The sequence below is a fragment of the Tachyglossus aculeatus genome, chromosome 17 (assembly GCF_015852505.1).
Source record: "Tachyglossus aculeatus isolate mTacAcu1 chromosome 17, mTacAcu1.pri, whole genome shotgun sequence".
Lineage (NCBI taxonomy): Eukaryota > Metazoa > Chordata > Mammalia > Monotremata > Tachyglossidae > Tachyglossus > Tachyglossus aculeatus.
The window spans coordinates 42395744-42420455 of NC_052082.1; the positions used below are offsets into that span (position 1 = coordinate 42395744).

General features: G+C 45.9%; 1 protein-coding gene across 13 annotated transcripts in view; it reads left to right on the plus strand.

Moving 5' to 3' along the window:
- The window catches only part of SYNRG (synergin gamma), a 78408-nt gene that overhangs the window by 6976 nt on the left and 46720 nt on the right, over positions 1 to 24712 (plus strand). For 6 of the 13 annotated variants that reach the window (XM_038759603.1, XM_038759605.1, XM_038759606.1 and 3 more), the window contains exons 2-7: positions 6484 to 6524; positions 8074 to 8192; positions 13196 to 13326; positions 14679 to 14784; positions 15392 to 15503; positions 21261 to 21563. In XM_038759603.1, the coding sequence (XP_038615531.1) occupies positions 6488 to 6524; positions 8074 to 8192; positions 13196 to 13326; positions 14679 to 14784; positions 15392 to 15503; positions 21261 to 21563 (808 nt within the window). In that variant the 5' untranslated portion in view covers positions 6484 to 6487. Of the gene's footprint in view, positions 1 to 6483; positions 6525 to 8073; positions 8193 to 13195; positions 13327 to 14678; positions 14785 to 15391; positions 15504 to 21260; positions 21564 to 23592; positions 23818 to 24712 lie in introns of all 13 variants that reach the window. The other 7 variants (XM_038759611.1, XM_038759612.1, XM_038759613.1 and 4 more) reach the window with 3 other exon arrangements.

The following is a 24712-nucleotide window of genomic DNA, read 5'->3' on the forward strand; positions in this document are numbered from 1 at the left end:
ATTTTTCCCCCCCATATTCCCTGCAGTAACTCAAGATCTCTCACCGCCTCTAAATCTGCCCCCTCCACCTGTGCTTCCGACCCCATCCCTTCATGCCTTTTTAAAACGCTCGTCCCCTCCCTCCTTCCCTCCTCGACTGCCATCTTCAACCGCTCACTTTCCAGTGGCTCCTTCCCCGCTGCTTTCGAAGATGCCGTATTCCCATCCTAAAAAAGGCTCCCTTGACCCCACGGCTCCCTCCAGTTATCACTCCATTTCTCTCCTGCCATTTTGCTCCAGACTTCTTGAGGGAGTTGCTTACACCAGCCGTCTCCACTTTCTCTCCTCCAGTTTTCTCCTAGATCCTCTCCGATCTGCCCTCTTCACTCCACAGAAACAGGCCTCTGAAGGTAACCGATGACCTTCTCGCCAAATCTGGCGGCCTCTACTCTTTCCGATCCTCCTAGATCTCTCAGCGACCTTTGACGCTTTAGACCACCCCATTCTCCTTGAAAGTTTTATTACTTCACTGACACGGTCACCCCTTGGTTCTGCTGCTATCCCTCTGACCGCTCCTCCTCAGTCTCTTCCGCCGGCTCCTCTTCTGCTTCCCACCCTCTGATAGTTAGGGATCCTGGCTCCCCTTCTATTCTTCAGGTTGTAATAATAATTAAGGTATTTGTTAAGTGCTTACTGTGTGCCAGGCACTTATTAAGCACCGAGGTGGATACAAGCAAATCAGATTGGGCGCAGTCCTCAGATTGGGCGCGGTCCCTGTCCCACATGGGGCTCAGATTCTCAATCTCCATTTTACAGACTAGGTAAAAGAGAAGTGAAGTGACCTGCCTAAGGTCACACAGCAGACAAGTGGCGGAGCTGTGTGACTTCGGGCGAGTCACTTCTATGTGCCTCAGTTCCCTCATCTGTAAAACGGGGGTGAAGACTGTGAGCCCCATGTGGGACAAGCCGATCACCTTGTAACCTCCCCAGTGCTTAGAACAGTGCTTTGCACATAGTAAGTGCTTAATAAATGCCATCATTATTATTATCTATCTCTCTGCAAATGATTCCCAAGTTTACATCTCCAGCCCCGATCAATCTCTTTCCCTGCAGTCTCACATTACCTCCTGCCTTCAGAACCCCTCTACCTGGATGTCCTTGCCAACCCCTCAAACGTAATGTGCCCAAAGCCGAACTTCTCATCTTCCCACCCAAAACCTGTCTTTCCCACCACTATCCTCCCTGTCTCACAAGCCCGTAATGGTGGCGTTGTCCTCATCTTCCTCATTCCACCCCTTTATTCAATCTAATACCAAATCCCGTCGGATTTACCTTCACAATATTGCTAAAATCTACCCCTTCCTCGCCGCCCAAACTACCATGCTGATCTAAGCGCTTGTCCTATCCTACCTTGACTATGGAACAACAATAAAAATAATAATTGTGGTATTTGTTAAGCACTTACTCCGTGCCAGGCCTTAAAGGCGTCGGTAAGGAGTCCGCTTGATGTGGAGATGGACGGTCAGCTGTCGGAGGGTTTCGAGGATGGGGGAGACAAACACGGATTTATTTATTTTTTTCCTGGGCAGCCAAGTGAAATGTGGATTGAGGTGGGGAGAGGCTGGAGGCAGAGAGGACACTAAAAGGACTCAAAATGGGAATGACAGGTGCTCGGACCTGTGTGATAGCCGTTCGGATGAAGGGGAAGGGACCGATTCTAGGGGTGTTGTGAAGGTGGAACCAACGGGATTTGGTGATGGACCGAACATGCGGATTGAATCCGCAAGAATGGTCCCGGGCTTGTGAGAGAAAGTGGACGGTGCTGTTGTCTATGGTGATGGCGAGTTGGTGCTTCTGAATATAAAAATTGCTTTAATAGTCTAAATTATTTGGGGGGAAATTATCATGTTTTTTGGTAGTGCGTTGCTGTTTTAGTTTCAGGAGAGATAATGCTTTCTTTGTAGGTAAGGAGTAAACGGGTTCTCCTTTCCTTCAGTGCAATGAGTGGTGTTGAAAAAAGCAGATCTACTTGCTAGGAAAAAAGTGATAGTGCCTAGAATAAACAGATTTTTTATGTGCATCATCCCATTTTTCATTTCCCTTTACGAACTTTTAATTTGCAGATGATGTAATTGGGCAATTAAGAGTCTGTGAATAATTCCATGATTGTATTTTTACCATTCAAGTATTTCTAAGTAGCGTTTTACATTATTCTAATAAAAAACCCCAATAAGGAATAGAGTAATGGCTCTCATATGTGATTCCCACTAGAAATAATGCAGTAGAGTGAGGTTGGCAGCCTGATTTTTCTTTTTCTTTTATTTTTTGGAGGGGTGGTGGCTGTATCTGTCAGAATTTACCTTAGAAAACTCTTTTTTTAATGAGTTCTCAACTCATTCAGTGAGTTCTTGTAGGTAGCTACAAATTTAGAACTCAGCTTTCATTTTGGAAAGGATGAATATTTAATGACCTGGCTTTAATTTCTTTTCAGCATGCTGATAGCATGCTACACATCCCCAGATGAAAATTTAATTTTAATTTGATTCCAGGAGACTTGGTCACAACCGACTTCGTCGGCACGTGTTTTAAGCGGCTCTGTTACTTCTGCCAAAGTAATAAATAACTGTTAAAAAAGCTTAGGGCGATGAATACATTTCAGTGGGGTGAATATCATTTAAAGTGGGAATCAGAAGGCATTGTTTGCTAGTGGGGAAAGCCCAGACTTGGGAGTCAGAGGACCTGGGTTTTAATCCTGCCTCTGCCGCTTCCCTGCTGGGTGACCTTGGGCAAGTCATTTAACTTCTCTGTGCCTCAGTTTCCGCATCTGTAAAATGAGGGTTAAATGCCTGTTTTCCCTCCCCCTTTAGGCAGTGAATTCTATGAGGGGCAGGGATTGATCATCTTGTATCTAATCATACAGGAAACACTTAAATTACCAAGTACTCTTTGAATTTGGGGTCCCAGACAGCGCAGAAGGCTAGTTTGTTTTATTAAAGGACCAAAATTATTTTTTGGAAGGCTGTGAGCTGGTGGTTTTGGAGGAGAAAGAAGAGTAGCCAGTAGGCCTGGCTTTTAATATAAAATGAACGAGCCGCTGTATCAAGTGTATTTGAGTGTTTGCAGTTGAGTGCCTAGTGTAGACTTTTAGGGGAGCAATGCAAAAGTAATTAAGGATGGGATTCCTACTTTCAAGGGATTTATGACTTTCTGAAGGAGGCACCTGCCCTGATTCTACTACTACTGATATTAATAATTGGGGTATTTTAGTACTTTGTTCCAAGCATTGTATTAAGTGCTGGGGTTGACAAGGTAATTGTGGTGGACATAATCCCCGTCCCACATGGGCCTCGCAGCCTGAGCAGGTATTTAATTCCCATTTTACAGCTGAGGAAGCTAAGGCGTAGAGAAGCGCGGTGACTTACCCAAGGTCACGCAGCAGGCAAGTGGTAGTGCTGGGATTAGAACTCAGGTCCTCGGACTCTGAGGCCCAAGCTCTTTCCACCAGGAAGGCTGCACACGTGAGTAAATAAATAGCAAATAAACGAATGAGAATGTGGATGTAATGTTATGGCCCAAGAAGGCAAGGAGATTAATTAGGGAATGCTTTCTGGAGAAGGTGACTTGGGGTAGAGTTTAAGGAAGGAGAGAAGTGGTTTAGTAAAGGGAAGGAGTAAAGAGAAGCAGCGTGGCTTAGTGGAAAGAGCATGGGCTTGGGAGTCGGAGGACTTGGGTTCTAATCCTGGCTCCACCACTTGTCTGCCGTGTGACCTTGGGCAAGCCACGTGACTTCTGTGCCTCAGTGACTTCATCCGTAAAATGGGGATTCATTCATTCAATCGCATTCAGTGGTAGTGTGCAGAGCTCTGTACTAATCACTTAAGGGATTAAAACCGTGAGCCCCACGTGGGACAACCTGCTTACCTGGTATCTACCCCAGTGCGTAGAACAGTGCTTGGCACATAGTAAGTGCTTAACAAATACCATCATTATTATTAGTAAGGACATTTCAGGTGAGAAAGGCCTGGGTGAAGGTGGGAGAGCCTTTAGTGAGCTGTAATTAGAATCTTGGAAAGTTTGCTTATGTTTGGTGGCTTTGGATCTTTATTCTGTATTTGGAGTTTTAGTTGTCCAATCTACTCTTGAAAATATCTCATAATTACCTTTGATGTGCATTATAATTATAATTGAGGTCGTTCAGCACTTACTGGGTGCCAGGCACTTGCGCACAGGGGTAGATCCAAAATCAATCAATCATATTTATTGAGCGCTTACTATGTGCAGAGCACTGTACTAAGCGCTTGGGAAGTACAAATTGGCAACATATAGAGACAGTCCCTACCCAACATTGGGCTCACAGTCTAAAATCATCAGGTTGGACACAGTCCCTGTCCTACGTGGGGCTCACGGTCTTAATCCAGGTGAGGTAACTGAGGCACGGGGAAGTTGCAGTCTGCTCAAGGTCCCATAGCAGACAAGTGACAGAGTCAGGATTAGAACCCAGGTCCTCTGACTTGCGGACCTGGGCTCTTTCTACTAGGCCAGGCTGCTTCTCATGTTCGCTTGTCTTTTCCTTCCTCTCCCTCCTCCTCCCTCCCCACCCCACTTAGAATTTAAGCTTCTTGAAGGCAGGGACTTTGATTTTTCTGGGTTCCACTCAACTTGTAGTATTCTGTTGGTCCGAGGTATTTAATAAGTTGATGTTGGGTAAACGCACAGTGAGTGGGGATAAGAACTCAAAACCCTCTAAATTCGTGGTTGGCTTTGTTTTTTCCCCAGTCTTTGGGTCAGGTATCGCTTATTTAGATTATAATCATTAAAGATGATTTAAAAAAATTATATATAATTATATTTTATAGATGTAATATAGAACCTAGATAACCTTTCATGTTGGTTACCTAAAAGCAGCTTTAAAGGTGGGAAATAGCTTTCTTTAAAAAACAAACATTCCATGAGAAATTTCCATGTTCTCATTGCTGAAAAGTGAATGCTAATGTACACACCCCCAAGTCTGGGTGTGTTGGTTTTTTTAATGGTATTTTTTACGTGCTTATATTTTTTACGTGCTTACTATGCGTCAAACAGTGTTCTAAGCACTGGGTGAGGTTTGTCGATTCAAGTTGTCGGTCACCGTTCCTGTCCCACATGGGGCTGGCAGGCTAAGTGGAGGGAGAACAGTTGAGTTAACGGAGGCCCAGAGAAGGTAAGTGACTTGCCTAAAGTCACACAGCAAGGAGTTGGCAGAGCCGGGATTAGAGCTGTTGCCCTGGGGACTCTGGTTCAATGAGCGACCTGCCCTGAATGCCAGTTGAAAGGCCTCAAGGGGCCTTACAATGATAATAATTATGGTATTCGTTAAGCGCTTACTATGCTCCAGACACTGTTTTACACGCTGGGTTAGATACAGGATGATCGGGTTGGACCCAGTCCCTGTCCCACAAAGGGCCCACAGTCTTAATCCCCATTTTACGGATGAGGGAACTGAGGCCCAGAGAAGTGAAGTGACTTGCTCAAGGTCACACAGCAGGCCAGTGGCGGACTCCCAGGCGGCCTGTGCTCTATCCACCAGGCCACGCTCGGTGGAAAGAGCAGGGGCTTTGGAGTCAGAGGTCATGGGTTCAAATCCCGGCCCCACCAATTGTCAACCGTGTGACTTTGGGCAAGTCACTTAACTTCGTCTGTCCCGCCATCGACCCCCGGCCCATGTCATCCCCCGGGCCTGGAATGCCCTCCCTCTGCCCCTCCGCCAAGCTAGCTCTCTTCCTCCCTTCAAGGCCCTGCTGAGAGCTCACCTCCTCCAGGAGGCCTTCCCAGACTGAGCCCCTTCTTTCCTCTCCCCCTCGTCCCCCTCTCCATCCCCCCGTCTTACCTCCTTCCCTTCCCCACAGCACCTGTATATATGTATATATGGTTGTACATATTTATTACTCTATTTATTTATTTATTTATTTATTTATTTTACTTGTACATTTCTATCCTACTTATTTTATTTTGTTGGTATGTTTGGTTCTGTTCTCTGTCTCCCCCTTTTAGACTGTGAGCCCACTGTTGGGTAGGGACTGTCTCTATGTGATGCCAATTTGTACTTCCCAAGCGCTTAGTACAGTGCTCTGCACATAGTAAGCGCTCAATAAATACGATCGATTGATTGATTGATTCTCTGTGCCTGTTACCTCATCTGTAAAATGGGGATTAAGACTGTGAGCCCCACCGTGGGATAACCTGATCACCTTGTAACCTCCCCAGTGCTTAGAACAGTGCTTTGCACATAGTAAGTGCTTAATAAATGCCATCATTATTATTATTATTATCCCTTTTGTCTCTGTCGCAACCGATGAATGCCGGTCTTGGGTTCAGTTCCACCAGTGTTTAAAAGCAGCATTTGCTCAGATTCAGCCGTGTAACTACAGCACACATTTATCCTCCTAACAGACAATCGTGTGTCGTGGTACAAAAGTTTTAGCTCCGTTTCATTGCGGTCATGACCCTTATTTGCTGTCATTTCAGCTTCATGTTTCCCGTGGCGGGCGGACTGGGGCCTCCTCAAGGTATGTAAAGAGTTTAGATTTTAAACTTTTCCTGTCCTTCTGCTCAGTATGAGGTTTAGTGGATCGGTACACAGTCAGTGAATTCGCCGGCTAGCACAGCCTTGAACATTTTGGCAGGAATTCTTGAAATTCTTCGGGACCTTTCTGGGAAGTCTTGTGACGAGTGGAAGTGAGACTTTCCCAATCAATGCTGTGTATTGAGCGCTTCCTGTGTGCAGAGCACCGTACTAGATGCTTGGAGAAAGTCTGCTACAGTGGAGTTGGTAGATGGTAATTCTGCCCGATCAATGGTAATCGAGTGCTTACTGAATGCAGAGCACTCTATTGAGTTTTTGGGGAAAATACAATACAGTGATATTGGTAGACATGGGCCTTGCCCTCAAGGAGCTTACAGTCTACAGGAGGAAAGATAGTGAATCGGGCGCAGAAATGCATACAGGTCTTAGTGGTAGAAACATAGTACCTGCATAGACATAGGTCCTGTAGAAGATTGGGAAGATAGTCATTAAATTACAGAGAAGGGAAATAAAATATAGGAATGTGTACATAAGTGCTCCGGGGCTGCGGTGAATAGCAAAGCAAAAAGGTCGTTAGCCTTTCATCATTTTCCAAGCCCCTCTGAGGGAAGACTTGTAGAGCATAGAGAATGAACAGATAAGCTGTTCTAAGAACTTGCAAAGAAACTTATTATTTTATAAATGGCGTCTGTTAAGCGCTTACTGTGTGTCTAGCACTGTTCTAAGCATTGGGGTAGATACAAATAAATTAGGTTGGATACAGTCCCTATCCCACATGGGGCTCACAGTCGGATTAGGAGCTTAGCTGTCTCGGGTAGGGACCGTGTCTAACAACTCTTCTGCTGTACTCTCCCAGGCGCTTAGTATGGTACTCCGAACACAGTAATAAGCACCCTCTTATCACTGATACCACCGATTTTTCTTTTCCTATTTCCAGCTTCTTTCTCCCTAATGATTTGGTTGTGCTAGAACATGATCGGGTGTTGACACTAACATCTTAAGGCCTCTTAATCATTGAGAATTCACGGAAACTCGTATTAAGCCTCAAACTCTTTCTCTTAATTGCTTTAATCCTTTTTTTATTTTTAAAGTAAAATCTGCCAACCAAGGGAAGCCCTCCTGGGAGAGGAGGGAGTTTCAGAAAGTCTGGTAGCTTACCCGTAGCGTTCTGGAAGAAGGGGCGTCGGGTAACATCCCGAAAATCTTTATCAGCAGTCCTATAAAAGAATATCACAGCAGGACATTTGATGCCTGAACCTGACTGGCTACATGGTTGTAGATGGGGGAGGCAGGTTGTAGAGCTTTTTGAACTCCAGTATGCTTAATCTCTCCTCTACCTGTTCGGTCTTATAGCATCCAACTCAACTCGTGCTTTCGGAGCCACCTTTTAACGTGTTGATTCACTTGTTGCCTCGGGAGCAGTTGCCCGAGGTTAATGAGTTCTGTAAGACGTCCCTTCCAGCGTTCGCGTCCCGGTAATGCTTCCAAATTGAGAAATGGCTTTGGTGACTTGTTTCTTTCTTCTGGCACAGGTATGATGGCTTTGCAGCCACAGGGGTTTCCAATGGTCTCTGTCATGCAGCCGAACATGCAGGGTATGATGAGAATGAATTACAGTTCTCAGATGTCTACAGGACCTATGTCTATGCAGGTACCGTGTTTCTACCACTAAGACCTTTATGCATTTCTGCGCCCGATTCACTATCTTTCCTCCTGTAGACTGTAAGCTCCTTGTGGGCAGGGAGGGTGTCTCCTTACCCTGTCGTATTATATTCTCCCAAAGGCTACACACAATACTTTTGGTAACCATTAAGCACTGACTTATGCCAGGCGCTGTACTAATTGCTGGGGCAGATACAAGCGAATCAGGCCAAACTATACTTTCCAAGCGCCCAGTACAGTGTTCCGCACACAGTAAGCGCTCATTAAATGCGGCTGAATGAATGAATGATACTCACGGTCTCAATCCCCACTTTACAGATGAGGTCCCTGAGGCCCAGAGAAGTGAAGCCACTTGCCCGAGGTCTCACAGCAGACAAGTGGCGGAGCCAGAATTAGAACCCACAACCTTCAGACTCCCAAGCCTGTGCTCTACCCACTACACCATGCTGCTTCTCCATGTCACCACAACAGAAATTCCCCCGTTAGGAATCCAAATGTAGAATTGCTGGAACCTCTCCCAGTAACGGGTTGGAAACTTCCAAATATTGTTAAATGAAATAGACAGTAAGACTGACAGTTTGCAGTGAGGCCCCAGAAACTTATTTTGACACTTAGTTCTGAAAGAGCTCAAAGCTAAGCAACCAAGTCCCAAGCTGTTACTCTTCACTGAGCAGCTAAATTAACAGGAAAAAAATATTTATGGAATGGATAAAACACATTTGCCTACATCTAACTCTTCGGCATAGAAGTAAGTAGCTCCTCTCTGATACAGAAAGATTTTCCCATGAGATACCGTATTACTAATGAAATTGGCATTCTGAAGACAGTTGTTTCTTTGGTGAGCTAAGGAAATCAATCATATTAATGCTCTGCACACAGTAAGTGCTCAATAAATACAATTGATTGATTGAGCGAGCACTTAACTGTGTGCAGAGCACTGTACTAAGCGCTTGGGAAGTACAAGTTGGCCACCTATAGAGACGGTCCCTACCCAACAGTGGGCTCACAGTCTAGAAGGGGGAGACAGAGAACAAAACAAAACATATTAACAAAATAAAATAAATAGAATAGATATGTACAAGTAGAATAAATAAATAAATAGAGTAATAAATACGAACAAACCTATATACAGGTGCTGTGGGGAAGGGAAGGAGGTAAGGCGGAGGGGGAGGAGGGGGAGAGGAAGGAAATGTGTTCCAAATTCCATATTAGCCTCATATGTTCCCTTTGAGCACTCATCATTCATCCCACCTTCAGCACTTTTGCACATATCTGGAATTTATTTAGATTGCTGCGTCTCGCCCTCTTGACCGTGAGCTTGCTGTGGTCAGGGAATGCGTCTACCAACTCCATATTGTACTCTGTCAAGTGCTCAGCGTAGTGCTCTGCACACAGTAAATGCTCAGTAAATGCCATCAAATGGTTGACGTGTGTGTAAAGTGCAGGATTTCTGAATGTAAATAAGTGTCTTTTTTATGGTATCTGTTAAGCACTTCCTAAGTGCCAGGCAGTATACTAAGTGCTGGAGTAGAGATGAGCTGATCAGGTTGGACACGGTGCCTGGCACATAGTAAGCGCTTACCAAATACCATCATCAATCCCCGTTTTACAGGTGGGGTAGCTGAGGACCAGAGAAGTGAAGTGACTTGATACAGCATTTATTCAGTCAGTTGTATTTATTGAGTGCTTACTTTGTGCAAAGCACTGTCCTAAGTGCTTGGGACAAGGCCCTACTGAGAGCTCACCTCCTCCAGGAGGCCTTCCCAGACTGAGCCCCCTCCTTCCTCTCCCCCTCCTTCCTCTCCCCCTCCTTCCTCTCCCCCTCCTTCCTCTCCCCCTCCTCCCCACTCCATCCCCCCACCTTACCTCCTTCCCTTCCCCACAGCATCTGTATATATGAATATATGTTTGTATGTATTTATTACTCCATTTATTTTACTTGTACATATCTATTCTATTTATTTTATTTTGTTAATACGTTTTGTTTTGTTCTCTGTCTCCCCCTTCTAGACTGTGAGCCCACTGTTGGGTAGGGACCGTCTCTATGTGTTGCCAACTTGTACTTCCCAAGCGCTTAGTACAGTGCTCTGCACACAGTAAGCGCTCAATAAATACGATTGATTGATTGGAAGAGTACAGTGTAACAATAAACAGACATTCCCTGCCCCCAACGATCTCACAGTCTACAGCAGACAGGTGGCGGAGCCGGGACTAGGATCGTGGTCCTTCCAACTCCCTGACCCGAGTTTTATCCTTCCTTCCCAGTCTCCTCCAGTAAAGCCCGCCATGGGTGAGGTCACGTTGGCCCAAGGAATTGTGGCGTTCAGGATTAAGTTGGTCTACACACTCTCACTTGGACCCTCAGGGTTGGGACTGGAGGGGCAGCAGCTTTGCAGAGTGTAGCGCCAGTATCGTGACATCCGTGCGTAGCCTGTATTCCCCTGGAGTGAGTAAGGCCCAGCCCTGTTCAGCCTGGGTTTTTTTTTTAATGGCATTTATTAAGCGCCTACTATGTGCAAAGCACTGTTCTAAGCACAGGGGAGGTTACAAGGTGATCAGGTTGTCCCATGGGGGGGCTCACAATCTTAATCCCCATTTTACAGATGAGGGAGCTGAGGCACAAGAGAAGTTAAGTGACTTGCCCAAAGTCACACAACTGACAATTGGCGGAGCTGGGATTCGAACCCATGAACTCTGGACTCCAAAGTCCGGGCTCTTTCTACGGAGCCACGCTGCTTCCCCCAAACAAGCAGCTTGTGCAGGGGCTTGGGTAGGATTCTAGCCCCTGGGCAAGTACCCAGCCGCAAACTAGGAGAGGCGAGGGCCAACTTGTGCCCAACTTGTTACATCTGTTAGATTGTTGTTGGGTAGGGATGTGCTGAACAACTCTGTACTTTCCCCAGGATTCAGAAAGTGTGCCATAAATACCTTAGATTGACTGGTACTTTCTTTTTCCTTTTTTTTTTTTTTTTTTTTTTAATCCTGGGACTGTTCCAGAGCCCCCTTAGGCCACTGGATTGGGCTAAGGCAGGTGCAGGAAAACTTTCCCAATTTCCAGGAATTCCAAGGGCTCTTCCCTGAGTCTGGCCTGGCCGCAAACACCCACTGATGTGAGCAAGTTGATCCCAAAGAGAGAGTTCTTGTGGAGTGCCAAGGGATTTTGATTTTCCCATCCTGTCCTCAAGCTCTGGGACCTAGTCACTTGCCCTACCCTGCTAAGCCTAAAAATATCCTTTTTCTTCTTACAATCAATCAGTCGATGGTATTTATTGAGCACTTACTGTATGCAGAGCACTGTATTAAGGACTTGGGCGAGTACAATACAGTGGAATTAGCAGACATGTTCCCTGCCCTTGGTGAGCTTCTGGTCTAGAGGCGCTTGAGGGAAAGACAGTGAGTAAATATCTCATCTTGTTATGGGAAGAGGGTTGGGATGCACAGTAAAACACAAGGACAAATACTTTAACGGGGCAGAACTTCTGAGGAGAAAGTATTTTCTTTTTTCACTCTTTGTTTCTAAGATTCTCATATGGAAGACTTGAGCAAAACTATCTTCCCTTGTTAAGGAACTTTTTCTTCTTTTGCGCTTATCATTAAGTTCAATTCAGTCACATTTATTGAGTGCTTACTCTGTGCCGAGCACTGTACTAAGCGCTTGGGAAGTACAAGTTGGCAACATATAGAGACAGTCCCTACCCAACAGTGGGCTCACAGTCTAAAAGGTCATCATTAAGTTCAATTCAGTCATATTTATTGAGCGCTTACTCTGTGCAGAGCACTGTACAAGTGCTTGGGAGAGTGTTCATTCAATCGTATTGAGCGCTTACGGTGTGCAGAGCACTGTACTAAGTGCTCGGAAAGGACAATGCAGCAATAAAGAGAGACAGTAGCACAAAAAACAGACACAGCTATATGCATGCCAGGCCCTGTACTAAGTGCTGGGGTAGATACAAGCTAATCAGGTTGGATACAGTCCGTGTCCCTCAAATAATTTCCCTAGGGTCACACAGCAGAGCCGAAATTAGGACCTAGGTCCTTCCGACTCCCAACCCCTGGGAGGGCATGATGAAGTTAGACCCCATCCAAGCTGTCGAGGACTTTACAATCTAATGGGACGCAACTGAATCTTGTGCCTCCACAAATCAAACACTGGGATGAAAGTCACTCTTCGTTTCATTAAAATTGCACTGAAAAACTAACTGAAGGATAGAATGAGCAGTTTTGAATTAATAGTCATGAATCTGCAGTAATCAAGGCTCCAAAAGTTGGGTCGGTTCCCCAGAGAAATGAACGTACCACGAGGGAAGATGTTCTCTGCTGGTGGAAATTTTAACTGATGTATTTGTGTTCACTTTTTGGGGGGTGGTTGGTCTCCCCAGTAGTTTCCCATTGCTGTGTGATTGGGGAGCTTCCTATATGGAATTAGAAATCCTGACTTCTTTTTTTTTACCCTTCTATTGTGTTGTTTTACGCATCTGAATTCCCAAGCAGTAACAATATAGAATACTTTAGAAAAGCCACAACCTCCGTATTTTGAGAGCATGTTTTTATTAATGGGTTACCTGAGTCGGTGGTGACACAGAAATATTCAGCGTTTGGAAAAGCAGCTTTCTGGACTTAATGGAGAGAATATTTTCAAGACAAATATTTAAAAAAGCCACCTCTTCCTTGTTTTGAGAGAATGTTTATATTAATGGGTTACACGGGTCGGTGGTGACACAGAAGCATTCAGTGTTTGGAAAAGCAGCTTTCCGGACCTAATGGGGAGAATATTTATAAGATAGTTCTTAGCTTGGTTTCTCCGAGACACCGTGACTCATTCAGTCATATTTATTGAGCGCTTACTGTGTGTGGAGCACTGTACTGAGCGCTTGGGACAGTGCAGTATACAATGAACAGGCCCATTCCCTGCCCACGACGAGCTTACAGTCATGATCAGCTCCACCAAGAAGACTTTTAGTTTCTTACGCCGCTCGTGTTCTGTCGTTTCAGGGTGGAATTCCCATGGGACCGATGCCAGCAGGAGGATTGTCGTACATGGGGCAAGCGCCTTTCCTGGGAATGCGTCCCCCGGGCCCCCAATACACCCCTGACATGCAGAAACAATTTGCAGAAGAGCAGCAGTAAGTGATTCTCTGATAGAGATGATAATGATGTTATTAGGTGCTCACTGCATGTCGAGCGCTGTTCTAAACTGAGATTAGAACCCAGGTCCTTGTGACGCCCAGGCTGTAGCCATTAGGCTTTGCTTCTGGACTGCGTAATAAAAACGGGGCTTGTAAAAAGTCTCTAGTGTTTCTAAAGAAAACCACGAATACTTGTTAAAAATGATAATAGTAATAATTGTAGTATGTTAAGCGCGTGCTTATGTGCCAAGCACTGTACCCCAAGCGCTGGGGTAGATACAGGATAGTCAGGTCCCACATGGGGCTCACAGTCTAGGTAGAAGGGAGGATGGGTATTGAATCCCCATTTTGCAGATGAGAGAACTGAGGCACAGAGATGTGACTTGCCCAGGCTCCAACTAAAGCAGTCAAGATGCTCTCAATATGGAATTTAAAAGTGCTTTCTTTCTGCTTGACTTCGTTGAAGGCTTTCAATCAATCAGTTGTATTTTTTCATGGTATTTAAGTGCATACTATGTGTCACGCACCATACTAAGCCCTGGGGTAGATACAAGCTAATCAGGTTGGACCCAGTCCATGTCATTCATTCATTCAATCGTATTTATTGAGCGCTTACTGTGTGCAGAGCACTGTACTAAGCGCTTGGGAAGTACAAGTTTGCAACATATAGAGACGGTGTCCCACATGGGGCTCACGGTCTTCATCCCCCTTTTACAGATGAGGTGACTGAGGTCCAAAGAAGCAAAGTGACTTGCCCAAAGTCACACAGCAGATAAGTGGCAGAACTGGGATTGTTTTTTGAGCATTTACTGTGTGCGAAGCGCTGTACTGAGCGCTTGGGAGAGTGCAGTGCAATAGAGTTGGTAGGCACAATCCCTCTCAGAGGAAATTACGGTGTAGCGGTGCGGGGAACAGACATGAAAATAAATTAAAAGACGAAGATGTGCTGGACGGGGGTAAGTAGTATAGGGCTTGAGGGGTACAAATTCAAGTGCAAAGAAAACAAAGAGAGGAGGAACAGAGTGGGGGAAAAGCAGGATTCGTCAGGGCAGGCCTCTTGGAGAACGTGGGATTTTAGTAGGGTTTTGAAAATGGAGAGAGTGGCAGTTCAGTCAGTAGGAAGGCCAGATGTTTAGTTTGTCTCCCCTTTCAGAGAAATCGGACCAACCAGATCAGGAGTTCATTTACCTGAATTTTTTCACTGCGCTCTTTTAACGTAATGGTTGAGATGTAGAGCACTTTGGAAGGTAACGTACCAAACGACTACAAGGCGGCATTGCTAGGAAATGGTGCTGTTGGCATGGCGTGGTTATCTGCTCAAATCGTCGAGTCCTCTTTTGATCTTTTAGAAAACGGTTTGAGCATCAGCAGAAGCTGTTGGAAGAAGAAAGGAAAAGGCGCCAGTTTGAAGAGCAGAAACAGAAGCTCAGACTTTTGAGCAGTGTAAAGCCCAAGGTAACCCATTTGGGGTGTTCTCTTTATTGATAACAGTAATAATAATTATATTTAAGTGCTTTTGTGTCAAGCCCTGTTATAAGCGCTGGGGACGATTCAAACTAATCAGGTTGGACTCAGTTCCTGTCCCATGTGGGGATTACCGTCGTAATCCCCGTTTTACAGATGAAAGAATTGAGGCCCAGAAAAGTGAAGTGACTTATCCAAGGTCATACAGCAGACAAGGGACAGAGCTGGGATTAGAACTCACGTCCCTAAGACTCCCAAGCCCGTGCTCTACCCACTGGTGTTGCTCTTCACGTAGCATTCCTCCGCGCCCCATCCCAAGTGAAAATGAATTCTGTTTGAGGTTAGTCTGGTAGATATTCTAAAAATAGGAAATCCTTCCTGCTAATGGCTTTCCTCTTGTGCGTTCTCCGTTGCCACAAAGGCCAGATTGCTTTACAGTGATTGCGTGGTCAGGCTGCCAATAAAAAGGCATTCCGTCATGGAAAAAATCAACACCTTCCTAATTATCTCTCCCTGCAAATGGACAAAAGAGCAAGAAAGAAGTGGAAGGTGGTGGGAGGGGGGAAAAAAAGCCACCCACATGTGTGTTGTCTTTTAGACAGGAGAGAAGAGCAGAGATGATGCTTTGGAGGCCATCAAAGGAAACTTAGATGGATTTTCCAGAGATGCTAAGATGCACCCTACTCCAGCCTCGCACCCCAAGAAAACAGGTAGCTTTTTTTTTTAAAAAAAAAGTATTGAAATGAAAATTTAAATACTACATGGTCTTTTTTTGGTTTTTTTTTCTTCTGCATTGGAAGATCATTTGACCTCCATATGTGAATTGCCTATTGGGAATGATAGGGTTAATGTTCTGAGCTCTTCCTTTGCCACTACACTGCACCCAAGTACTTTGAAACTTACGGTAGATAAAAACTGTGGGTTTTTTTTTAGCTCTGGGGGCCGTGTGGTTGGAGATTTTTAATCTACTTAAACACCAATATGACAAATTAAAAATGTTTTGTATGTAAACGAGAGTTCATTCAGGAGCTATTATAGTAGTCCATTAACTCCTGCTCAGTGTAATGAGAGAACGTATGACTTCTTTTTCATTAACAGTGTGGAAGAAACTGTACTTTTTTTGAGCTTTTCAGATTTGATTTGAATAAGATCAAATTTGTGAGTCCTTAAAATGCCAAGTAAGAGCAGTTTCGGCATTAGGAAGACTTCTCTTTATAGAACTCGAGTTTGGGTCTGAAACCACCTGTTGGGAGGTAGAGGGGAGCGGGCAAAGTCATTCATTTTCCGGAGGGAACAGAACTCCTCCTCATTCCTACGAGACCGCTACCAGCAAAGTGTAGTATTTACCGACTATCTGGTTTTTGCAGAGCAGTTGGGAGAGGGCGGTGGAATCGGACATGATTCCTGCCCTTGAGGAGGCTCGGGTTGGACACAAAAATAAGAGGAAGCAGGGTATAAATATATGTGCATAAGTGAGATGAAGATGATGATGACACTGTGTGTTAAGCGCTTACTACGTGCCAGGCACTGTACTAAACGCTGGGGTGGACACAAAGCAAATCGGGTTGGACTCACGGGAAAAGTGTGGTTACACAAGTGCTAACGTGATAAAGACGTGCCGAAGTGGCAGTTGTGGAGATGAGATTAATCGGGGAAAGCCTCCTGGAGGAGATGAGCGTTCATAATGGCTTTGGAAGATTTTATTTATGGGATGGAGCGCTTCCCACATGCTAGGCACTATACTGAGCATTGGGGTAGTGGAAATGTGGGGTAAGTAGGGGCCCACTGGTTGGCGGTGCATTGGGGGAGACAAAGAATGAAGCATGATGACAGGATGGGGTTGAGAGAGACATTCAGCCGGTGGGGCCGAGAGAAATGTCCGAGCCAGGGTGTAGTGGGAGAAGAGCGGATAGGTAGGAGGGACTAGACTACTGTATCAGCCTTCTCTCTGATCTCCCATCCTCATGTGTCTCCCCACTTCAATCCATAGTTCATGCTGCTGCCCGGATTGTCTTTGTCCAGAAACGCTCTGGGCGTGTTACTCCCCTCCTCAAAAATCTCCAGTGGCTACCAATCAATCTGCGCATCAGGCGGAAACTCCTCACCCTGGGCTTCAAGGCTGTCCATCCCCTGGCCCCCTCCTACCTCACCTCCCTTCTCTCCTTCTCCAGCCCAGCCCGCACCCTCCGCTCCTCCGCCGCTAATCTCCTCACCGTGCCTCGTTCTCGCCTGTCCCGCTGTCGACCCCCGGCCCACATCATCCCCCGGGCCTGGAATGCCCTCCCTCCGCCCATCCGCCAAGCTAGCTCTTTTCCTTCCTTCAAGGCCCTACTGAGAGCTCACCTCCTCCAGGAGGCCTTCCCAGACTGAGCCCCTTCCTTCCTCTCCCCCTCGCCCCCCTCTCCACCCCCCCCCATCTTACCTCCTTCCCTTTCCCACAACACCTGTATATATGTATATATGCTTGTACATATTTATTTCTCTATGTATTTATTTATTTATTTTACTTGTACATATCTATTCTATTTATTTTGTTAGTATGTTTGGTTTTATTCTCTGTCTCCCCCTTTTAGACTGTGAGCCCACTGTTGGGTAGGGACTGTTTCTATATGTTGCCATCTTGTACTTCCCAAACGCTTAGTACATCATCATCAATTGTATTTATTGAGCACTTACTATGTGCAGAGCACTGTACTAAGCGCTTGGGAAGTACAAATTGGCAACATATAGAGACAGTCCCTACCCAACAGTGGGCTCACGGTCTAAAAGGGCTCACAGTCTAAAAGTACAGTGCTCTGCACACAGTAAGCGCTCAATAAATACGATTGATTGATTGAGGGAGAGAGCTGAGGGTTGGAGAGCTCAGCTTGGTGTGGAGATAAATGGCCAACTGTTGGTGAGGGCGTTTTTTGAGGGGCAGGGAGAGTGCTCAGAACAACGTTTTCGGGGAGTGGTCCAGGCAGGACAGGGAGGTCTAAACCAAAGGAGGTCAGCACTGAAGTGCTGTCATCACTGTGGGTGTGTGCTTACAATTCCCTGATGTTATGACGTGCTGGCCCGGGCAAGAAGAGTAAACAAAACGCGACGTTGTTGGAAAACCACAGTTCTCCGTGGATCCATATGAATTTCAGTGAGAAAGCTCCTCCCAAACCCCGGCTGAAAAGTAGGGTTCCCTTTTATATGATGTTTTCATTTGGTGCAGATCTTGGTTTTTGATTTTCAGACTCTGCTCTTTTTTCTAATGGTATTTAAGCACATGTATGTGCCAGGCTCTTTTCTAAGTGCTGGGTTAGATACAAGCAGTCCGTGTCCCACCTGGGGCTCACAGTCTCACTCCCCATTTTACAGATGAGGTAACTGAGGCACAGAGAAGTTAAGTGACTTGCCCACAGCCACACGGCAGATAAGTGGCAGAGGCAGGATTAGAACCCAGGTCCTTCTGACTCCCGGGCCTTGCCGCCTCTTTGTGTGCAGAGCACTGTTCTGAGCTCTTGGGAGAATACCATCCAATAGAGTTGCTAAATCCAGTCTCTAGACGATAAGCTCGTTATGGGCAGGAGATGTGGGTCGCATAGACTGTGAGCCCGTCATTGGGTAGGGACCGTCTTTATATGTTGCCAACTTGTACTTCCCAAGTGCTTAGTACAGTGCTCTGCACACAGTAAGCGCTCAATAAATACGACTGAATGACTACTTTGCGCTCAATAAATACGACTGAATGCTTGGGAGAGTACAGTACAACAATGAGACACATTCCCTGCCCACAACAAGCTTACAGTCTTGGGGGTGGGGGGAGACAGGCATCAATATGTATAAATAGACAGATATTTACATAAGTGCTGTGGGGCTGGGAGGGGGAATCAATCAATCAATCAATCAATCGTATTTATTGAGCACTTACTATGTGCAGAGCACTGTACTAAGCGCTTGGGAAGTACAAATTGGCAACACATAGAGACAGTCCCTACCCAACAGTGGGCTCACAGTCTAAAAGGGGGAGACAGAGAACAGAACCAAGCATACCAACAAAATAAAATAAATAGGATAGAAATGTACAAGTAAAATAAATAAATAAATAAATAGAGTAATAAATATGTAGAGCAAGGGGAGCAAGTCAGAGCGACGCAGAAGGGAGCGGGAGATGAGGAAAAGGGGGGGCTTAGTCTGGGAAGGCCTCTTGGAAAAGATGGGACTTCAATAAGGCTCCGAACATTGTCTGTCGGATTTGAGGAGGGAGGGCATCCCAGGTCAGAGGGGTCGGTGGCGAGATAGGCGAGATGGACGCACAGTGACAAGGTTAGTGGCATCAGAGGTGTGAAGTGTGTGGGCTGGGTTGTAGAAGGAGAGAAGCCAGGTGAGGTAAGAGGAGGGCAAGGTGGCGGAGTGCTTTAAAGCCATGGTTCAATGTGGAGGTGGATGGGAAACCACTGGAGTTTTTTGAGGAGCGGAGTGATGTGTCCTGAACATTGTGGTAGAAAAATAATCCGGGCAGCAGAGGGAAGTATGGACTGGAGTGGGGAGAGACAGGAGGCTGGGCGGTCAGCAAGGAGGCTGATGCAGTAATGCAGGTGGGATAGGATGAGTGATTGTATTAATGCGGTAGCAGTTTAGAGCAGATTTTGGTGATACTGTGAAGGTGGGGCCAGATCACACCAGTTCTCCCTGCCCGTCGCCTCCCAGGGCCCGCAGCTGGTCTCGGGCATCGATGGCTCATCCTTGCCAGCTCCTCCACTTACACTGGGCAAGTCACTTCTCTGTGCTTCAGTTCCCTCTTCTGCAAAATGGGGATTCAGTTCCTGGGCTCCCTCCTAGTTAGGCTGAGAGCCCCAGAAGGGAACTGATTACCTTGTATCTGTACTTGGTGCAGTGCTTGGCACATCAATAAGCACTTACATACCGCAGTTATTATCCACTCTTGGAAAGGTTCTGTGCAGTTGAATCGCCAGATATGGGTTAAATATCACGCAGCTTGTCATCATCATCATCATCGTCATCAATCGTATTTATTGAGCGCTTACTGTGTGCAGAGCACTGTACTAAGCGCTTGGGAAGTACAAGTTGACAACTTATAGAGACAGTTCCTACCCAGCTTGTCTGCCGTGCGTGACCTCGGGTAAGTCAGTTCACTTCTCTGTGCCTCAGTTATCCCATCTCTAAAATGCGGACAAAGACTCTGAACCCTACGTGAAACAGGGACTGTGTCCAACACAGTTATCTGTGTATCCCCCGGGGTCGAATACAGTGCCTTGCACATAGTGAGCACTTGTCAAATACCACAAAACCGGGGCTAGGAGACCAAGGGGATGGAGAGACAGAAGTACCACCGATGGGGAAAGGCTTGGCCCCGGCCTCTCCCGGATTCCCTTGCAAACTGGGGACGGGGCGGCCACGGGCCCCCTCGCTCCGGTAAATCGATTGAGAGTCAATAAGGAGCTCGGCGAAACGCGATTTGAGAGGATAAAGCAGTCTCCTCCAAGGCACTTAGATTTCACAGAGGATGTCCCAGTTAAAGAAAAATCGAAAAGGCCCAGAGCCTCGCAAAGAAATTTGACTTGGAATGTTGGGGAGCTCTCTCTTTTAACTTGATTTGGACATAATAGCGTCTCTTAAAGTATAACAATCAAATACCTATTATGTAAAAGACATGAGAAGCAGCGTGGCTTAGCGGAAAGAGCCCGGGCTTGGGAGTCTGAGGTCGTGGGTTCTAATCCCGGCTCTGCCACTTAATAATAATAATAATGTTGGCATTTGTTAAGCGCTTACTATGTGCAAAGCACTGTTCTAAGCGCTGGGGGGGATACAAAGTGATCAGGTTGTCCCATGTGGGGTTCACAGTCTTAATCCCCATTTTACAGATGAGGTAACTGAGGCTCAGAGAAATTAAGTGACTTGCCCAAGGTCACACAGCAGACATGTGGCGGAGTCGGGATACGAACCCATGACCTCTGACTCCAAAGCCCGTGCTCTTTCCACTGAGCCACGCTGCTTCTTGTAAGCACTTGTCAGCTGTGTGACCTTAGGCAAGTCACTTCACTTCTCTGGGCCTCAGTTCCCTCATCTGTAAAATGGGGATTAAGATTGTGAGCCCCACGTGGGACAACCTCATTACTTTGTATCTACCCCATCGCTTAGAACAGTGCTTTGGCACACAGGAAGCGCTTAACAAATACCATCATTATTATATGCGATTCTAGAGAAGAGACAACTCGACCTCCTTTTTAGTTTGAGGGCGGAGGGGATGCAACGTCGATTTAATTTTTGGAAGTCTGGCATTTGCCAGTACACTTTTAGATTCTTTTAATTCTTTCATGCGCAGTTCCCATTTGTGTGTTTTGCTGTAGCGTTTCTAACCATCCACCTCCAACACTCATGTTTCAGTATTATTCTTTGGGTACCATGCCCCATCTTTACTTTTTTTTTTTTCCCCTCATTAACTTCCGTGTCTGTGTCTCATTCCCATTTTACAGATTGTCTCCCATCATCCCATTCCACCGTAACTGTCTCCCAAACCTCTGCCTTTATCGACGAAGACGAATTCAGTGACTTTCTGCACGGGCCCGTTGAAATCCCTCCATTTGGGACTCCAACCTCTTCTCGGCCTTTTCAGTCTTTCCACCCCAGCACCCTGACTGGCCAGTTGCTTTCTGCGAAGGCCGTGAGCCAGCCTCTCCCTCCAGTACAGGTGCCAATGTCTGCCGCCCAGCCCGGTGCCTCTGGGCCGCTAACTTTTTTCTCTACCGCTTCAACCTCCCTCAGTCCCCAGAAAACAGGTAACGCCGCCGTTTTGGAGTTGGTTCCACTTGGTCAAAGTGCGTTTTGAAATGGAAGGTGGAACCAGCCATCTAAGCCCGAAGCGGGTAGAAAAATAAAATCAGTTAGGGTGGTGACATCCTGCTACCGATCAAAATGAGATTCCAGGTCTCTAACTTGGCGGTAGGTAAGGTTCCCATTTAAATCCTTTTGTAAATAGCTTCCTAGCCAGTGGCCAGTTCCCTGCAAAGGGCGGGAGGCTGCTATTCTGAAAACTTCTTTTTTTTTTTTTAACGGTATTGGTTCATTCATTCAGTCAATCAATCAATCAGTCGTATTTATTGAATGCTTACTGTGTGCAGAGCACTGTACTAAGCGCTTGGGAAGTACAAGTTGGCAACATATAGAGACAGTGCCTACCCAACAGTGGGCTCACAGTCTAGAAGGGGGAGACAGAGAACAAAACCAAACGTATTAACAAAATAAAATAAATAGAATAGATATGTACAAGTAAAATAGAGTAATATGTACAAACATATACATATATACAGGTGCTGTGGGGAAGGGAAGGAGGTGTATTAATTTTAAAAGTACCTTTCATATCATATCCAGCAAAGTCATCTTTTATTAACTAAAGATCATAATCTAATCAATCAATCAGTGGTATTTACTGAGTGCTTACTATGTGGAGAGCACTTCTGATGCTAAATAGAGATCAGTCAGCCATTGCAATGGGGGGCAATTGACCCCAATTTACCCCACAGCACTTTTGTACAGATCTGTAATTTATTTTAATGTCCTGTCTCTGCCTCTAGGCTGTTAGCTCCTTGTGGGCAGGAACCAACTCTGCTGTCCTCATTCATTCAATGGCATTTACTGACTGCTTACTGTGGGCAAAGCACTGTACTAAGCGGTTGGGAGAGTACAACAATACACAGACACACTACTCTCTAGTGCAGTGCTCTGCAAATAATAAGCACTCGTATTTAATAATAATAAATAATAATAATAATAAGCAGTCGTATTTATTGAGCGCTTACCGTGTGCACGGCACTGTGCTAAGTGCTTGGGAAAGTACAATACAACAAACAGTTAAGCACTCGCTATGTGCCAGGCACTGTACAAAGTGCTGGGATAGATTCAAGTCATCCAAGTTGGACACAGTCATAGGGCTCAGTCTTAATCCCCATTTTACAGATGAGGTAACTGAGGCCCAGAGACACAGGGTGACTTCCCCAAGGTCACACAGCAGGCAAGTGGGATTAGAACGCAGGTCCTGGCTCCCAAGCCTGTTCTCTGTCTGCTCGGCCATGCTGCTTCTCTCGGCTGATTTGACGACTTTGAGCCGGGGTGGGCAGAAGAAGACTACCGCGTGCGGTTTTTTATTTTTTATGTTAAGCGCTTACTATGTGCCAAGCACTGTTCTAAGCTCTGGGGAAAATTCAAGGTGATCAGGCTGGACGCGGTCCCTGTCCCGCACGGGGCTCACGGTTGTAATTCCCATTTTCCAGATGAGGTTACCGGGCCTAGAGAAGTGAAGTGACTGGCCCAAGGTCACACAGCCAACAAGTGGCGGGGGGCCGGGACTTGAACCCAGGTCTTCCTGACTCCGGGGCCCGTGCTCTAGCCACTAGGCCACGCGGTCGTGTTGGGGTAGGGTCCCCCGTTGGTGGTCATATTATGACCACCATAAATATGGTTGGTTGGTTGTACATATTTATTACTCTATTTATTTATTATTACTCTATTTATTTATTTATTTTACTTGTACATTTCTATCCTATTTATTTTATTTTGTTGGTATGTTTGGTTCTGTTCTCTGTCTCCCCCTTTTAGACTGTGAGCCCACTGTTGGGTAGGGACTGTCTCTATGTGTTGCCAATTTGTACTTCCCAAGCACTTAGTACAGTGCTCTGCACATAGTAAGCGCTCAATAAATACGATTGATTGATTGATTGATTGATTGGTCGGACAGCTCTGGGATGGGTTGGGGTCCGCATTTGGAATTCCCCACGTTTATCTCTCTGTCGTCCTTCGTGCTGTTTTTAGGCCTCTCACTGGAGGAGAAGCTCTTAACCTCTTGTGATTTAAGTCCGCCCGGGCAGAGGCAAATTAAATCTAATTTGCCCCAAGCCTCAACCTCAGCCGCCAGTAAGAGTCACCCCGGTTTCCCGGCCTCTGGCGGGGGTGTCTTAGGTGGCCATGTCGGCGGCCGTGCCCCTGCGGAGGCAGAAAAGGCTTCAGACCCAAACATAGTAGCGGTTGAAGAGAGTGGTGAGCTCCCGAATGCTATGCAGAGCATTTAACCAAATGTCGCTCGATGGCTAACACCTTCGGTATTAATCCAGAAGTGAACGTGGCTTGATTTTTTGCTCTTTGGCATTTTGCTTGATTTTTATTTTTTTTTTAATGTTTTTAACGTTTCCCGTTCTCTACTCCAAATAACAGACGTCTTTCAGCAGCTGTTTCCACTTGGGCGGATGGGTGTATGGGTGGGGGGTTTTTGTGCCCGATTCCTTTAATCAGATCCATTCCCTTGCGGGGGAAAAGAAAGCGCTTCTTGCCCATTTAAAAGCTACCTAATGATGCATTCCTTCTGATTGTCTTTTGCTGTTCTCGGAATGACGGGAGAATAAAAAAGAATCCGTTACTTGAAAAGTCACCAATGAGGAGCTTGGGGGGGTTTCACTGCCACAAAATAACTCTCTAGCATTATTGCTGGGAGGAGGAAAATTTCTCGGTTCAGTTTGCATTACCGCTTTGAAGAATGCGGGCCGCCCACTGGACGCGTTTTTCAGGGAACTTTTTCCTGGAATATCAGAATTACTAGATGGAAAGTGGAGGTTAAGGGCCCCAAGAATGTATTACAAAATGTCAAAGTCAGTTAAAATATTGGTATGTTCCCGGACAGCTTACGTTGCAGTAAAAATAGTCCAGTCGCAAAATTTTCCTACTTGATCATCACAAAATGGTGCCTGTAGTTGTCGAGCTGGTTCTTGCTGTTTAGCCTGTAGTGATGTTGATGCAAGTTACACTGTTTATCGAAGGCGTTTTCAACCTCCCTGATGAATTTGACATCAGTTATCTGCTGGGGCAATTGGATAATTTTGCCATGCATTGCATCTCCGGTATTGGTGACTTTTTAAATTGCTGCTTTAATTTCTTAAGT